The sequence below is a fragment of the Microtus pennsylvanicus genome, chromosome X (genome assembly GCF_037038515.1).
Source record: "Microtus pennsylvanicus isolate mMicPen1 chromosome X, mMicPen1.hap1, whole genome shotgun sequence".
Classification (NCBI taxonomy): domain Eukaryota; kingdom Metazoa; phylum Chordata; class Mammalia; order Rodentia; family Cricetidae; genus Microtus; species Microtus pennsylvanicus.
In genome coordinates this window covers 82,801,816-82,820,358 of record NC_134601.1, presented here as the reverse complement: position 1 = coordinate 82,820,358, position 18,543 = coordinate 82,801,816, and the positions used below count along the sequence as shown (strand labels likewise).

The window sequence follows — 18,543 nt, the reverse complement described above, 5'->3', positions numbered from 1 at the left end:
ACTTCAAACTCTATTACAGAACTACAGTACTGAAAACAGCCTGGTATTGCATAAGAACAGAAAAGAGGACCAATGGAACCGAATCAAAGACCAGGATATTAATCCAGACACCTTTGAACACCTGATTTTTGACAAAGAAGCAAAAAAAAAATCAAATGGAAAAAAGAAAGCATACTTAACAAATGGTGCTGGCATAACTGGGTATCAACATGTAGAAGAATGAAAATAGACCCATATCTATCACCATGCACAAAACTCAAGTCCAAATGGATCAAAGACCTCAACATAAAGCCAGCCACACTCAATCTTATAGAAGAGAAAATGGGAAGTACACTTGAACACACTGGCACATGAGACCACTTCCTAGATATAACCCCAGCAACACAGACACTGAGAGAAACAATTAATTAATGGGACCTCCTAAAACTGAAAAACTTCTGTAAAGAAAAGGACATGGTCAACAAGACAAAACGACAGCCTACAGAATGGGAAAAGATCTTCACTAACCCCACATCAGATAGAGGTCTGACCTCCAAAATATACAAAGGACTCAAGAAATTGGTCATCAAAAGAACAAATAATCCAATAAAAAAAATGGAGTACAGGCCTAAACAGAGAACTCTCAACAGAGGAATCTAAAATGGCTGAAAGACACTTAAGGAAATGTTCAACATCCTTAGTCTCAGAGAAATGCAAATCAAAACAACTTTGAGATTGCATCTTACACCTGTACGAATGGCCAAGATCAAAAACACTGATGACAACTTATGCTGGAGAGGCTGTAGGGTAAAGGGAACACTTCTGCATTGCTGGTGGGTGATGGAGGAGGGTCATATGTCTATTGGTTAATAAAGAAACTGCCTTGGCCCTTTTGATAGGACAGCAGCTTAGATAGGCAGAGTAGACAGAACAGAATGCTGGGAGAAAGAAAGCCGAGTCAGGTAGTTGCCATGATTCTCCCACCTGACAGAGAAGCAGGTTAAGATCTTACTGGTAAGCTACCACTTTGTGGTGGCACACAGATTATTAGAAATGGGTTAATATAAATGTGAGAATTAGCCAATAAGAGGCTAGAACTAATGGGCCAGGCAGTAGAGGCACCAAAGCCACAGAGAAACCCTGTCTCGAAAAACCAAAAAAAAAAAAAAAAAAAAAGAATACAGTTTCCATGTAATTATTTTGGGGAATAAGCTAACCAGGCGGCCTGGAGCTGGGTGGCAGGAACTCAGCCCGCCGCTCCTTACAGCAGGTGGAAATGCAAGCTGCTACAGCCCCTTTGTATGTCAGTGTGGCAATTTCTCAGAAAATTAGGAAACAACCTTCCTCAAGACCCAGCAACACCACTTTTTGGTATATATCCAAACTGGTGTAGGAGGGTCTTCTTTCTATGTGTTGCTTTCATTGGTTAAATAAAGAAGCAGCCTTGGCCTTTTGATAGGGCAGCCCTTAGGTGGGTGGAGTAGACAGAACAGAATTCTGGGAGAAGGAAGACAGGCAGAGTGCAGCCCACCATGAAGCTGCCAGGTCAGACATGCTGAATCCTTCCCGGTAAGCCATGGCCTCGTGGTGACATACAGATTATTAGAAATTGGTTGAATCAAGATGTGAGAGTTAGCCAATAAGAGGCAAGAGCTAATGGGCCAGGCAGCAATTTAATTAATACAGATCTCCATGTGATTATTTCAGGCATAAGCTAGCCGGGTGGCCGGGACAACAAGCAGCCCGCCAGCCTGGGTGTAAACCAGTTGGGCAGCGGGATGCAGCCCACCACTCCATCTACAACACAAACCACAAGGACATGTGCTCAACTATGTTCATAGCAGCATTGTTTGTCATAGCCAGAAACTGGAAACAACCTAAATGACCCTCGACCAAAGACTGCATAAGGAAAATGTGATACATTTACACAGCAGAAAAAATAATATCTTAAAATTTGCAGGCAAATGGATGGAGCTAGGAAACATCATTTTGAGTGAGGTAACCCAGACACAGAAAGACAATTATCATATGTACTCACTCATACATGGTTTTTAAACATAAAGCAAAGAAAGCTAGCCTACAAATCACAATCCCAGAGAACCCAGAAAACAATGAAGACTCTAAGAGAGATTCTAATCTATATGAGAAGTAGAAAAAGACAAGATCTCTAAAAAACTAGGAGCGTGGGTACCTTGGGAGAGGGTTGAAAGGGTGGGGTGAAGCATGGAGGGGAGCAAAGAAAAAATGAAGAGTTCAATAAAAATCAATTTAAAAAATGCTGAGCTAAAAAAAAATAAAACCTATCTACCTGAACAAAGATCCAAAGGGAATATAGAAAATTTAAGAGGTAGAATTTCAGATATTTTTACTGTTTTATTAAATATTACTTTTTTGGTTTGGGGTTTTTTTTCAAGACAGGATTTCTCTGTGTAGCTTTGGTGCCTGTCCTAGAAGTAGCTCTTGTAGACCAGACTGGCCACAAACTCACAGAGATCTGCCTGCCTCTGGCTCCTTAGTACTGGGATTAAAGGCATGCACTACCACTGCCCAGCTTATTAAATATTATTTTATAAAATTAAATAGGCAGAATGTACTAAGGATAAAATACATAGGATATATTTTCATCTGTTACATATCTTACTTTAGAATCTGAAAAAGTATGCATTTTTTTTAATTTTACTATATTATTATTTTTTCTGTGCCCGTGCATGCGTGCATGCATGCGTGTGCGTGTGTGCATGCATCCGTGTGTATGTATGTGTGTACACACAGTGCATATGTGGAGGGCAGAGACAACTTGCATGAATGGATTTTTTTCCTTCCACCTAGGGATCAAACAAGTCATCTGCCATCTCACCAAACTTCATATTTATTTTTGAAAAATCTACAACTTTAAGGGAATATCGAACTACATAATAAGACCTTTACTTAAAAAACAATTTGATATTGGTTTCCATTCCATTTCTAGCATCACTACTAAGAGACAGGCTCTCTTTGTTCTGTCACTAGTAGGGAACTTGATTAGAGCCCTATTAACCTGCATATCATACGAGAGTATCAGGGGTTCCTTTTTTGTTAAATGTATGTCAAGGAGGTACAAACATCAGAAGATAGCTTCATTTGGTGAACTCAGGTTAGGTTATCAGGCTGACACCGCAAGCATTTCTACCCACTGTGTCATCTCACCCACCCAATCAGGGGTTCTTAATCAGGATGACAGGGTGCATAAACCCCTTGAATCTACATTAGAAATTAAGCATGTACGTACATTCGTTTCTCTAAGGAAAGTACATGGATGACTTCTATTAGATTCTAAAAGAGACTATGTTGGTAAAGTTTAAAAACACTGTCAGAAACTCTTCTTCTTCTCCATAATCTTAATAATCAATTCAAAATAATGTTTCAATGGCTAAGAAAATGTTACTTATTCAACTTATTCTGAATGCATCCTCATAATTTATCTTCTCAATCACAGTGACATTTCCACACTAAGACTTTCTGTTACCATTCCTTGTCATTTCTTGTCCCTGGAAGCCTCATTCTTATTTACAACTTTTATAACACTGCTGCTATTCTACTTTACTACTAAGGAATCATCCTGACTTTCTCTAGGCCAAGGATTCTCAACCTGTGGGTTGTGACCCCTTAGGGAGTCACATACTAGATATCCTGCATATAAGATATTTAAAATGTGATTCATAAAAGTAGCAAAATTACAGTTATGAAGTAGCAGTGAAAATAATTTTATGGTTGGGGGTCACCACAACATGAGGAACTGTATTAAAGGGTTGCAGTATTAGGAAGCTTAAGAACCCACTGTTCTAGTCAGAACAGAGATTTCCACAGAGAATATCCTGAGACTTTATCTTCTAGGCCTGGAGATGCAGGAAGCTGAGTAAACCCCTTACTTCAAATGGTAACTAAGTAACTTTTACTTTTACTCTAGTTCCTTCCTGGGGAGAAATAATAAGCTCATCATCAATCTCCATTTTCCTACTGGTCTTGGCTCTATCGAGTCCCGAGGAGATACAGAATATGAAATTATCCTATTTTAAGTTCACATGATGCTAGGCATGGTAACACACACCTGTAATCCCTTAATTTATGAGGCTGAAGGAAGAAGACCTTAAATTCAAGGACTATAAGACCTTGTCTCAAAAAAATTATGTGAATAAGCATTTGGTCTATTTTGCTCCTACTAGGCCCACAAAGGAGAAGGACAGTATCCTCACCAATATCTAGAAATCAAGTCCCTTACCTTACCTGTATTTTCTGTACCATGAAACCTGCTTACTACTTCTTCAAAACCCTTTAATAGGACTGCCAAGATGGCTCAGTGGGTGCTTGCTACCAAGCCTGATACCTGAGTTAGATGCCCGGGACCCACAGAGTCAAAGAAGAAAAACAACTCCTGCAAGCTATCCTCTAACCTATACACACACACACACACACACACACACACACACACACACATTGTAAAAACACACATGTATGTATGCAAACACAGAAATAAATGTAATAAAAAATGTTTAATAGGACAATATCATTCCTTAGTTTATTGTTGCGGTGATAATCATTAAGAGTCTTATTGAAATCAAAACAGACTATACTCAATTTAGTTTACATTTTCAGAAAGGGTCTCATATAGCCCAGGCTAGCCTTAAACCCTGGTCATTCTTGCCTCCACATCCTAAGTGCTGGTATTAGATAAATACCACCACTCCTGCTCTACATGTACGCTTAGAGAATCCATCACTCTCATAGAAAGAGCTATATCTAATTATTGTATATTGTTTAATGATGATTTACATATTATTTATATATCCCTAACAGAGTTAAGACTAGAATCTAACTCTTGTAACCCATATTTTACCTATGTTATTTTACTAAATTAGCTCACAAAGTGAGTTGTACTATTGAATGATATAAAGTCATTTCTATCTTTAGAATACCTACTTAGAGCTGGAGTGGATGAGGGTTAAGAACTCCTAGTGCTCTACCAGAGGACACCTCTGGCTTCTAAGGGCTCCTGGACTCACATGCACATATGCTACCCACACAGACACTCGTAGACAGACACACCCACACCCACAAACAAATAATTTAACATAATAAAAAGACATTTAACTTATGATTAATAACTATTTGTTATGCTTTTTAGAAGCTAGCATTGTATATACAATGTATGGATGTATTAAAACATGGAGGAGCATGGAAAACAATGGTGCTGAGGGTGATTTAGTATGTGGCCTGGAGACCACATTTGTGGTATTTTGGTAAAGAATATGGTTACTTTCTACCCTTGTTCAAAAAGTCTGCCCAAGGCTAAATTGAAGCATTTTGGATTAATTGTGCTGTCAGAGGAGATTTCAAAACAGTCTAGTGTTGATTGTGTCATGTGGTTATTACTGGCCAGTCTTATACAGATCTATAATGAACAGAAGCAAGTTAAGTAAGGTAAAACACAAAATGTACAGCTTGAGGAGAAAAGGGGCACCAGGAAGTGTAAAGAGATTAAAGACAGGCCTGGTGCTAAGTAGAATAAACAGAGTGGTGACCTCAGAGCATGATCCCACCCACCTAAGCTTTCAAGCTTGTGAAAGAAATTAAAGTGAAAAGGAATTAAATAAAAGCCTGGGGCCATCTTGGGTGGTGCACACCTTTAATCCCAGCTTTTGGGAGGCATCTCTCCACACCAATAGAAACCCTAAGAGAGCACATAAAGAACAAAAGCCAGCAAACATGTATACCCACGCATACATACGTATGTTTGTGCGGAATTAAAAGGCTGAGGCCACTGGGAAGTAAACAGGGCATAAAAACAGAGCCCTTGTGGATGTGATTATAAATGAGGCCACACACAGCTAGCTTCCTTGTCTCTTCCACTGGGTGAATAATATATAGCTGAAAGGTACCACCTAAGAGCCAGAGAATTGGCCTAGATATGACACTCTATCTGGTGGTACCCTGGTATGTGGAAAATAAATCCCTACTGTCTCGTCTGGCTCAGCAGGCACCTGTAGTCACATGCACATACCTTTACACACATACATACACATGCAGATACACACATACATGCACACACACATGCATGCACAGTTAATATAACAGAAACAAATCTTTTTGAAAAAATTACAACATTTGCAACTAGACATAGAAACATTTGAGATGAAATATTGCTCTTAAATGAAAAGACAATTAATTGGGAAGGGATTGGCAGAATTACAGCTCAGAAGCGAAACTGTAGGTAAGCTGATGTGCCTGAGAAAAACCAAAAATCTAAGAAGTAAGATAACCAGAAGGGGCCTGCCAGGAGTCAGGAAAAGTCTCAAACACTGACCTTTGCGATCATCTCTTCAAAATAACTCAGTTTTGAGTATTTATAACAATTTATGGCCGGGGTGTGGTGAAAACAATAGTATGATCCGCCAGCAACTACTGTGGGTAACTGGGCAAGAGAGAAAGAGATCCCTGCCCAAACCATTATTGTCCCAGGATGACTGCAGGCATACAAAAGACCATGTTCCTGAGAAGCAAAGTAAGAAGGTTAACAGAGGAGTGGGCAATAATAAGGCAGAAACAGCACTAAAATAGCCTGCTGGTCTCTACACAAATAAGTGAATATAGGCTCCAAGAGGGAGAAGGCCAGTACACAGAATTGGTGTAAGCATTATCTAAAATGTTTAGCTTCCAAAAAAAAAAAGCATGGCACATGATAAGAACCAGTAAAATATGACCTGGAAAAAATAGTCAAAAGGAAATGTCTATGGATATGAAGAGACATTATAAGATTTGAGAGAAAAAGCCTTCAAAACTATAGTTATAAATATGCTCCAAGATTAAAGTTAATTATACTTAATAAGTAAAGAAAGATGTCATGAAAATATATTGTAAGAGAATATCAATAAATCATTTTTTGCTTTGTTTGTTTGGTTGGTGTTTGGTTTTTCAAGACAGTGATTCTCTGTGTATCCCTGCTTGTCCTGGAACTTAATCTGTAGACCAAGCTGGCCTCAAACTCGGAGATTCAACCATCTCTATCTCCCAAGTACTAGGATTAAAGGTGTGTGCCACCATGCCCAACTAATAACCTATTTTTTAAAGGAAGAGAAATACTGGAGTTGAAATGTACAATAACTAAAGAAGTTTTAGCAATTATAAAGACAGATGAACAGGATTATACAATCTGAGTAACAAAAAACAAGAATGATGCAAAACAGACAGAAATCCAGAAAAATATCAGTAATTATATATCACACCAATATATTATAGCAGAAAGTGGAAGAAAAACTATTTGATGAAAGGATAACTGATTAACTTCCAAAGTTCTTTAATGACCACAGCAATACACTCATTCAAGATGATTAGAAAGTAGAAAAACACAAAAAGACCCTCAGACACCTATACTAAAAGTCAAAAATAAGGTGAAATTCTTCAAAGACTTCTTCCTAACAAAGAACCCACACACACACACACACACACACAAAAAGAGGAAGCAGCAAACAATAAGTTATCATATGCAAATATTCTTTTTTTAATATTTATTTGTTATATATACAACATTCTGTGTGTATGCCTGCAGGCCAGAAGAGGGCACCAGACCTCATTACAGATGGTTGTGAGCCACCATGTGGTTGCTGGGAATTGAACTCAGGACCTTTGGAAGAGCAGGCAATGCTCTTAACCATTGAGCCATCTCTCCAGCCCGCAAATATTCTTAAAGAGGAAAAAAAAAGCTATCAAGATACTATTCAAACCCTGAAGTAAAATAAAGATATTCCCATAGAGTAAAAACTGGGAGAACTGGTTAGTAAAAAACCATTCTCAAAAGAGCAACTGAGGGAAGTTCTCAGGACTGAAAAAAGGTGACCTCAATAATAATTCAGATTTATACACACAAAGACCAGAGCATCAGGAAAAGTAATTATATAATTATAAAACAAAGATAAATGCATACTTTTTCAGCTTCCATATTTAATTTGTTGTAAAAGGCAACTCTATAAAATTACTGGCATATTTATGTAATATACTGTTAAAATTTTAGCATATAAACAATGTGCTTGTACATGACATCACAAAGGAGATGAGTGAGAGTACCGCTCTACTGGGATTGACTCCAGATAGTAAGTCAAATACACAAGAACAAGGGATGAGAGATAGCTATTTCCTGGGACTGTGCCAGCCTCACAGGCCAGAGAAGCAGGTAAGCTAACTGCAGATCTTCACCAGCCACCCACCAACTCAGTAGCAGACCACCTGCTGAAGCTCTTCTCATTTGCTGCCCCATTCCTGGTGGTTAAGCAGATCCTAGTAGAACACCCTGCTTTCTCCCCTCCAGTGGACCTCCTCGGCAGCCTTCAAATAGCTCATTCGCATTCCTAAGTGTCAGCTTATAATACCTAGAAACACTTTTTACTCCCAGTGGCCTCACCTATCAGGATCTCAAAAGAATTTTCTACCAGGCAGCACACAGCAACTAAGAACCAGAGAGGCCAACAGAAACCAATGAAAACACGCACCCAAAAAGATCAGATATCAGCACCTAGAATCAAAATCTCCTGAAACCTAGATACAAAATGAGTAACAGAGAAGACAGCATGTCTTCACTAGAGCCCAGAAACCCTACCAAAGTAGCCTCTGAGTATTACAACACAGCAGATGTTCATGACAATGACCTTAAAATTGCCTTTATGAATATGCCGGAATCCTTAAAGAAAAAATGAAAAAAATCCCTTAGAGAAATCTATAAAAACACAAACAGTGGGGGGAATGAATAAAACAGTTCACGACCTGAAAATGGAACTAGAATCAATAAAGGAAACCCAAAGTCAAAGAAATCTAGAAATGAAATATTTAAAAACTTGAACAGAAACCTCAGAGACAAGCCTCATCCACAGAATACAAGATACAAAAGAGAGAATCTCAAGCACTGAAGATATGACATAAAAATGGATATATCAGTCAAAGAAAATGTTAAATTTAAAAAATTCCTGACACAAGGCAGCTAGGACACTATGAAAAGATAAAAGCTAATAGGAATAGAGGAAGGAGAGAAATCCAGGTACAGAAAATATTTTCAATATCATAGAAGAATAAAATCACTCTACTTTGTTTTTAAGACCAGTAGCACATGGTTTTACCTTAGGTCTCTGGGCTACCTACTGATTCTTAGTTCTTGGTAAATCCAAGCAGTATTGGGTATGGGTTCCATTTCGTTGAATAGGCCTTAGGTCAAACCAAACTTTGGTTGGTTACTCCCACAGCTTTGTGACACCATTGCCCTCGCATAGTATTTTGTTGGTAAGATAGCATTGTAGATCAAAGATTTTGTGGTTGGGTTAGTGTGTATGTTTTCCTTTTGGCAGCATGCAGAGTGCCTTCCCATATAAGAAACTAGAACATAAGGGTAAAGTTTCTATGTAGGTACCAGCTCTACTCTCCATATTCAATGGTGTTGTCTTCATTAGTGGAGCCAAGTTTATAGAAAGCAGTCTTGGCAAGAGCATGGGTTGTCTGGGATTTTCCTGAGATCCCTTTGGCCAACAATTCAATTGGATGTATCCCAGTACCGGTACTGGAAGCTTCTTTAGTGACAAGAGATGGCCAACTGGGACTCTGTCTCCCCCATTACTTAGAGATTTCATTAGTTATTATCACCTTCATATTTTTGGGGAAGTTTCCACTGCACTAGATTTCCATACCACCCCTCAAATGCCCTTCAATTCTAGCTGTCTATTCTTCTCATCTCCACTTCCCTCACCCTCCACACCTGGTCCTCCTGTTCCTATCCCCCACCTCCCTGCTTGCCCACAGTCCACCCATAAAATCTACTTCATTTCTCCCTACCAGGGAGATCCATATACCCCCCCAGTCCCTTTCCTCTATACTTGATGATGTACTCATAGATTAGCGCCTTATTCAGTCATCATCAGAAAAGCTTCCTCCGGCAGCAGATGGGAACAAATAGACACCCACAGATAGAGAGACAGAGAGACAGAGACAGAGAGAGAGCTCTAAATGGATGTCTCCATCCAATCCCTCACTCAGAACTCAGGAAACCCCACAGAAGAAAAGACAGAAAGAGTATAAGAACCAGAGGAAGTCCCTCTACACTAACTGAACCAAGCTCATACAAAGTCACAGATACTGAAGTAGCAAGCACAGGGCTTATATGTCTCTGTACCAGGTCGTCGGTGTATATATTAGTTTTCAGTATTTTTATGGGACTCCTGAGTGTGAGAATAAGTGGGTCTCTGATACTTGTACCTTCTCTTGGGCTCATTTCCTTCTTCTGGTTTGCCTTATCCAGCTTCTATGTGATAGTTTTTGTTATTTTATTTTGTTACATTTTACTATCTCTCAGAAGCCTAGTTCTTTTCTAATAAGAGACAGAAAGGGAATGGATTCAGATCAGAGGGGAGATGGGAAAGAACTGTGAGAAGTATAGGGAAGAGAAACTATAATCAGAATACATGAGAAAAGAATCTATTTTCAATAAAAGGGAAAAATAATTTTTAAAAAATTCCCTAACCTAAAGAAGGGGATGCCTATCAATAAATAAGGATCATAGAGAACACCAAATAGACTGAACCAGAACAGAAAAGTCCCCTCAACACACAATAATTAAAACACTAATTGCACAGAACAAAGAAAGAGTATTAAAAGCTACAAGGGGAAAAGACCAAGCAGCATGTAAAGGCAGAGCTACTAGAATAATACCTGACTTAAAAATGGAGACTCTAAAAGCCAGATAGACTTGGACAGATGTTCCACAGACTCTAAAAGACTTCAGATGCCAGCCCAGGCTACTAAACCCAGCAAAATATTCAATCAAAATAGATAGAGAAAATGAAGACATTCCATGACAAAATCAAATTTAAGTAATATCTATCTACAAATCCAGCCCTACAAAAGGTCACAGAAGGAAAACTTCAACCCAAAGAGGTTAACCACACCCCCCAAAAATAACTCACAAGGAATAATTCCAAATCATCAAATCAAATAAAGGGAAACAGACACACACCACCACAACAACAACAGCAAAATAATAGGAATCAACAAACACCACTCATCTGTATCTCTCAACATCAGTGGTCTCAATTCCCTAATAAAAAGACACAGACTAACAGAATGGATGGGAAAACAGGATCCATCCTTCTACTATATCCAAGAAACACACCTCAACATCAAGAACAGACATCACTTCAGGGTAAAAGAATGGAAGAAGATATTCCCAAACAAACGGACACAAAAAGCAAGCTATTTTAATAGCTAGTGTTGGCATAGCTATTTTAATCTAACAAAACAGACTTCAAACAAAAACTAATCTGAAAAAAATCTTACTCAGAGGCAAATAATACCCAAAAGCCATTGAAATTTTTAACATCTATGCCCCAAACACAAGGACACCAACATTTGTAAAGGAAATATTACTAAAGCTTAAATTACACAACAACCCTTACACATTGCTAGTGGGAGACTCCAATAACCCACTCTTGCCAATGGACAGGTCATCCAGACAAAAACTAAACAGAGAAATGCTGGAGCTAACTGAACTTACAAAATAAGTGGACCTAACAGATATCTATAGAACATTTTATACAAACACAAAAATTTATCTTCTCAGCACCACACAGAACTTTCTTCAAAAATGATCACATGCTAAGACACAAAACACATCTCAACAAATACATAAAAATTGAAATAACCTCCTACATCCTATCTGACCACCATGGATTAAAGCTGGGCATCAACAACAACAGAAACAACAGAAAGTTTAAAAACTCTTGGTAACTGAACAACTCACTATTGAGTAAAAAAAATAGGTCAAGACAGCAATTAAGAAAATTGAAGACTTTCTAGAATTCAGTGAAAATAAAAACAGAACTTACCCAATGAAGGCAGTTCTAAGAGGCAAATTCATAACACTAACTGCCTACATGAAAAACTTGGAGAGATTTCATACTAGTAACTTAATGGCACAGCTGAAAGACTTATAACAAAAAGAAATTACGCACAAAAGGAATAGATGGCAAGAAATACTCAAACTATGGGGCTGGAGAGATAGGTAGTGGTTAAGAGCACTGGCTGCTCTTCCAGAGAACCTGGGTTCAATTCCCAGCACCCACATGGTGGCTCAGAACTCCAGTTATAGGGGATCTGCCATCCTCACACTGACGTGCACACAAACACCAATGCACATAAAAATAAATAAACAAATCATTTTAAAAAGAAAAAAAATAACAAAACACAGGACTGAAATAAAAATCGAAACATAACAAAAAAAAAACACTATACAAAGAATCAATGAAATGAAGAGCTGGTTCTTTGAATCAGTAATATTAACAAACCCTTATCCAAATTAACTAAAAGGCAGAGAGAGAGTATCCAAATTGACAAAACTAGAAAAGGGGGCATGACAAAAGACACCCAAGAAATCCAAAGGATCATACTTTAAAAACCTCTACTCCACAAAATGAAAACTCTAAAAGAAATGAGTGATTTTCTTGATAGGTACCACTTACAAAAGTAAAATCAAGAACAGATAAGCAATTTTATAAGGCCTATCATCCCTAGGAAAAATAGAAGCAATAATTGAAAATCTCCTAACCAAAACTAAAGTTCAGCATCAAAGGGTTTTAGCACAGAATTCTACCCTCAAATTACTCCACAAGATAGAAACAAAAGGAACACTGCCCAATTCACTTTATAAGGCAGCAGTTACCCTGATACTCAAGATAAAGACTAAATAAAGGAAGAAAATTACAGACCAATTTCTCTTATGAACATACATGCAAAAATTCTCAATAAAATATTTGCGCACCAAATGCAAGAACATATCAAAAAGAAAATCCACTATGAACAAGTGGACTTCATCCCAGAGATGCAGGAATAGTTTAACACAAGCAAATCAATAAATGTAATTTACCACATAAATAACCTGAAAGACAAAAAAAAACACATGATCATATCATATACAGAAAAGGCCTTTGACAATTCCAACACCCCTTCATGATAAAAATTCTCACACACTTACTGATACAAGGGACATACCTCAACAAAATTAAAGCAGTTTATAGCAAGCCATAGCCAACACCAACTTCAACAGAGAGAAACTCAAAGCAATTGCACTAAAATCAAGAAGTAGACAAAGTTGTAGACTCTTTCCATATCTGCTGAATATGTGATAAGTAAGGTTATATAACAAAAGGTATAGATATATCTTGGTCCTCCCTTTTTCTCTCTTTTCTCAAGGACATAAAATTAGGGGCTGAATGGAGCTGTGCTACAGTTTGTAAGAGTATTTGATTATCATGTGCAAAACCCTGATCTGGATACCCAGAACTGAATAACCTAGACGCGGTGACACACGCCAGAGGAAGGATCAGAAGTTCAAGGTCATCCTTGAATTACACAGTGAGTTTGAGGACAGCCTGGGCTACATAAAACCCTCTTTCACAAAAACCTAAAACATAAAAACTATATAAATTAATAATTATGATAAAATATAATTACAAATACAACTCTTACAAATATATAAAATAAAACAGAGAAGGGTTGAAGGAACCCAAAGTATACATGGGTAATATCTCTGTATCTTACTAAAATAAACATAAAATTCTTTAGAAAAACAAAACATGTAGGTAAATCTTTGTGATCTAAGATTAGGTAACAGACTCCTAGACACAGCGCCAAAAGTATAATCAAAAAAAATTTTTTTAATTTTCCATCACAGAATCAAAAGATTTTGGGGGAGGGTTATGCTGGGAATGAACCCCAGAGCCTTGCATACACCAACATGTGAAAATTTAAAACTTTCATACTTGATAGAACACTATCCATAAGCTAAAAAGAAGGGCCACACAATAAGAAAAAATATTTGTAAACATTCTGTATAAGGGACTTGTATCTAGAATATATATTTTAAAACTTACAAATAAATAATAAAAAATAAAAACATCAGCAGGAGGTACAGCTCAATTGTGGTGGTTTGAGTGAAAATGGCCCAAATGGAGTGGCACTATTAGAAGGTATGGCCTTGTTGGAGTATGTGTGGCCTTAGCAAAAGTGTGTCACTGGGGAGCAGCTTTGAGGTTTCAGAAGCTTAAGCCAGGACTCGTGCCCTTAGCACCAAAAAGAAACCCAATAACCTTAAATAGACAAAGGACATAAATAAGTATATCTCCAAAGAAGATATATAGTCAATAAGCAAGTGAAAAAAATACTCAATATCCTCATTCATAATGAGAATGCAAACCAAAATTAAGATATAATACCACTTCATATGCCCACTGGAATGGCTAGAGTTAAAAATCATTTAACAAATTTGGTGTGAACTGATAATTTAAAACATACAGACACTCTAAAAATTAGTATGAGGTCTGAAAGTGTGACTCAATGGTGTGCTTGCTCAATATGCATGAGGCCCTGGGTTAAATTCATAGAACTGCGGCACTGCTAGGGCATGGAAAAAGATTTTAAACCGTCTGTAGTGACTCAAGCCTGAAATCTCAATACTTAAGAAGCTGAGGCAGGAAGATCTGTATTTCAAGGCAACCCTGAACTACATAAGATCCTGTCTCCAATAACTAGAAAGAGCCAGTATGGTGGTGCACACCTTTAATCCCAGTACTCTGGAGGCCAAAGCAGTTGGATCTCTGTGAGTTCCAGGCCAGACTGGTCTATACATCAAATTCCAGGCCAGGCAGAGATACATAGTGAGACACTGTCCAAAATGAAAGAGGGGGTTGAAAGGTGGGCAGAGAAAGAGAAAGTGTGCCAGAGAGAAACAGAACACACCAATATGGCAGTTCCTTAAGTTTGTGTACCTAAATGAAACAAAAAGTTAATCCCATGCAAAACTTATATATTAATATTCTAAGCACTAGTGAAATCAACCCAAAAAATCCTGGGGCTGTAGAGAAGGCTCAGCACACAAAGTGCCTGCCACACAAGCCTAGGGACCTGAGTTTAATTCCCAGAACCCACTTAACGGTGGAAGGAGAGAACTGATTCCACAAAACTTTCTCTGACCCATACACGTACAACAACAATAAACAAAAATCTTGCACATCATGCTAGGTGTGGCAGTATGTGTCTTTAATTCTAGCACCTCCATGATGTCAAGGACACCATGATCTACACATCAAATTCTAGGCCAAAACTACTCAATAAGTCCATTTTAAAAAAATAACAAAAACAAAAAACCTTGTATATCCAAACAATAATTTGGTCACAATAAATAACGTGATATTTATATCACGTGCCAAAATATGAATAAACCATGAAAAAAATCAATGAAACAGTCAAAAGAGATCATATACTGACAGGTATGTTTGTGCATGCCTTGTAATTCCAGGAGGCAGAGAGAAAAAGAATCAGTTCAAAGATAGAGTAGGCTACATAAAGAGTTTAAGGTCAGCCAGCCTGGGTTACATAAGGTAATGTCACAAGGAAATAAAACATCAAACAATGAGATCACATATCACATAATTTCATTCATATTAAATGTCCAGAATAGACAAATATATAAAGAATACACATAAGTTAGTGGTTGCTTAGGGATGGTTAGAAGGGAAAAGGTATAGAAAGAAGATAGCCAAAAAGTAGCAGATTTCTTTTTGAGGCAAAATTGAATGTGGCAATGGTGGTACATATCACTGAATATGTAAAATCCACTCATCTGTCCTTCTACATGGATGAATTATATGGTATATAAATTATCTCAAAAATATTTTAAGAAGCAAATGAACATAGGGTATTGGTAAATGTCAGGGTTAATACAAATAAGGACTCTTTATGCTAAAAGGTGCTGAGAAAGTACATGATACCTCAATTTCTACTATTTTAAATATTAATGAAATAAACCCCTATTTATACAAAATTTATGGACTGGGAATGTAGCTCAGTGGTATAATGCTTACCAACCTTGCGAAAGGCCCTGGGTTTGATCCTCTGCACTGCCAGGTGATTTATAAAATTATGTAGTACAATGGTTAGCTGTATAATGAACCATACAGTCTAAATAATACATAAAAATCCCCTGGTTTTAAGAATAATTTTTACACTTTAGATGTTCCCCACCATTAATAGTCTTCTATTCATTATTAGTGGGTATCTGTACAAGTCAACATTTACTGTGTCCTTAGTGTCTACTAGGATCTTATTTCATAAGTCCCTGACACAAGCAATAAAGAAATGAACAGCCTTGAAGCTTTTCACTCATCAACACTTAGTTTCCTCACTTGCAAAATTTGAAGGGATAGATATAACATTCTTTACAACAGCATTGTTCAACAGAATTTTTATTTTATGCTCTCAGTAGGGACCAGCCACACTTGGTTATTGGATATCTGAAATGTGGCTAATACAACTGAAAAATTAATTTTTTAAAATTTTAATGGCCACATCAAACTAGTGACTATGGTTCTAGAGCATAATTCAGAAAAAAATGCATCTTATAGTCCATCCCAGTAATCACATACATGTGGGAATATGTGTATGTATATACAAGCAAAAGTTCACAAAATAATTCCTACCTTAATATACAAAAAGCACTAGTTTCAGCCGGGTGGTGGTGGCGCACACCTTTAATCCCAGCACTCAGGAGGCAGAGGCAGGCGGATCTCTGTGAGTTCGAGACCAGCCTGGTCTACAAAGCTAGTTCCAGGACAGGCTCCAAAGCCACAGAGAAACCCTGACTCGAAAAACAAAACAACAACAAAAAAAGCACTAGTTTCTTTTCTACATTATTTAATTTCATCTTTAAAAAGTGCTGATTTAACCACTAACATTTCATAACATAATAGTTAGACTTCTTTCAACTCTAAAGTATTATGTTGTACATTAATAACAAATATTTGGGATGACAGCTATACCAATTGCTGTCACTTCTATACATCTACCAAATATCACACCACACTCCATAAATATATAAAACTGTCAATTTAAAATATTTTTAATTTTAAGGATTGTTTAATTCTTGTCACCTTTTGCCTGTCATCCCAACACGCAGTAGGCTGAAGCAGGAGGATCACAAATTCAAGGCCAAACTGGACTACAAAGCAAGATCTTATCTTTTAAAAAAAATCAATCCTTGAAGGTCTAACTATATCCTTCTCTTGGCCTCTATTATCTGAACAGTGTTTATAATTATAATGGTAGACATTAAATATCTGTTAACAAAGAATCAAAAATAAGCAAAATTGTTTTCCGAACAAAAATGACAATGTTAAGATTATACTGATAAACATGTGTGGCAATTAAAATACTGTCAATATATGAGAAATAAATATATAAACTAAGTACAAGTACTACAGACGATTTTAAAAGACTATTCTAGAATGAGATAATGGAAGCCAATATTCCGAAGTACCATAACCACTGTCACACTCCTAAGGGAAAAATCTTCAGGCTTTCCAATGTTACCTGTACACAAAGAACATAACTGAATAGTCATAGCAAAAGATAATCAAGCTTATAGCTTAGAGAAGTATGCATTTTGGAGAAAAGATAAATATGACTTTTTTGCTTATCAGGGATCACGACTGTCAGTGAGGGAGAGTACCAATTCAGTTTGCTACTTCTTTATTGATGGCGTACTGTCATCTTGAAGTGCACTCGAAATTGTTCCTTCTGATTTGATAAAATCTGAACCACAGGCAATTTAGCACCAAGTTCCGTGCCCAACTTTTGAAATTAGCCCCGTCTTTCTTACACTTTAAAAAAAAAAACTGCCCGCAAAACCCTATAAGACTGGCACTCCAGGTGCCCGGTGCCTGAAACCTCCGGGCTCTATGCGGTCCCCAAATGTTTTCTGTCTCTTTTCCTCGAATTACTAACCCTAACTTCCTACACTCGCTGCTACTGGACCTTCGGCCTGACAATCTTTCCTCCAGGCGCTCTCTCTGCCCTAAGGTCACGAGGGCAACCCTTTCCCTACTAGGTCCCTTGCCCCTCATCCTACTCTTCCAAGCGCGTGGCAACACACCTGGTAGATTTGAGCGCTTCCTGACGCGCCGCTCTGCTGCGACCTCCATCGCGGGCCTGAGCCGCAGATGGAGACTAGAGGCCGGGTCAGAACAGCCAAATGTTTGTGTTTTTCGAAAGCCGCCGCCGCGGCTGCCCAGCGCCAAGAATGTGCCGCCGCGAGCAGCGCCATCTTGAGCGAGTAAAGAGGAACCGAGAGCGGAGGATTGTGGGACACGGGCGGGCTCAGCTCAGCGGCTTTCACTGCCTCCCCTCCCCCCTCCCCCGCTGCTGTCTGACACCGGAAACAGCCTGTGTCTGAAGATGCCTACACTTAGATGTAGCTTTTTTTCTTTTACCTCTGGGGCTGGGCTTTGTTGGTTTGTTTTGTTTTGTTTTGTTTTTACACAGCCCAGGAAATCGGAATACTATTATTTTTCTTTTCTTAGCGTTACCAGATAAAATACAGGATGCCCACTTAAATGTTATTTGAGATAAATAACAAATTATTTATTGATATAATCATGCCCCAAGTATTTTTTTAGTAAATGTGACGACCCTATCTTGTTTGTCACTCTATTCATTTCTTGTCTCCAA

The 18,543-nt window shown here is 37.9% G+C and overlaps 1 protein-coding gene across 1 annotated transcript in view; it reads right to left on the bottom strand.

Annotated features, from left to right (window-relative positions):
- The window catches only part of Abcb7 (ATP binding cassette subfamily B member 7), a 165,860-nt gene extending 147,695 nt beyond the window's left edge, over nt 1-18,165 (bottom strand). Inside the window, exon 1 of the mRNA XM_075957046.1 lies at nt 17,969-18,165. Coding sequence (XP_075813161.1) covers nt 17,969-18,139 — 171 coding nt within the window. The 5' untranslated portion in view covers nt 18,140-18,165. The remainder of the gene's footprint in view (nt 1-17,968) is intronic.
- Nucleotides 18,166-18,543: the final 378 nt, after the last annotated feature.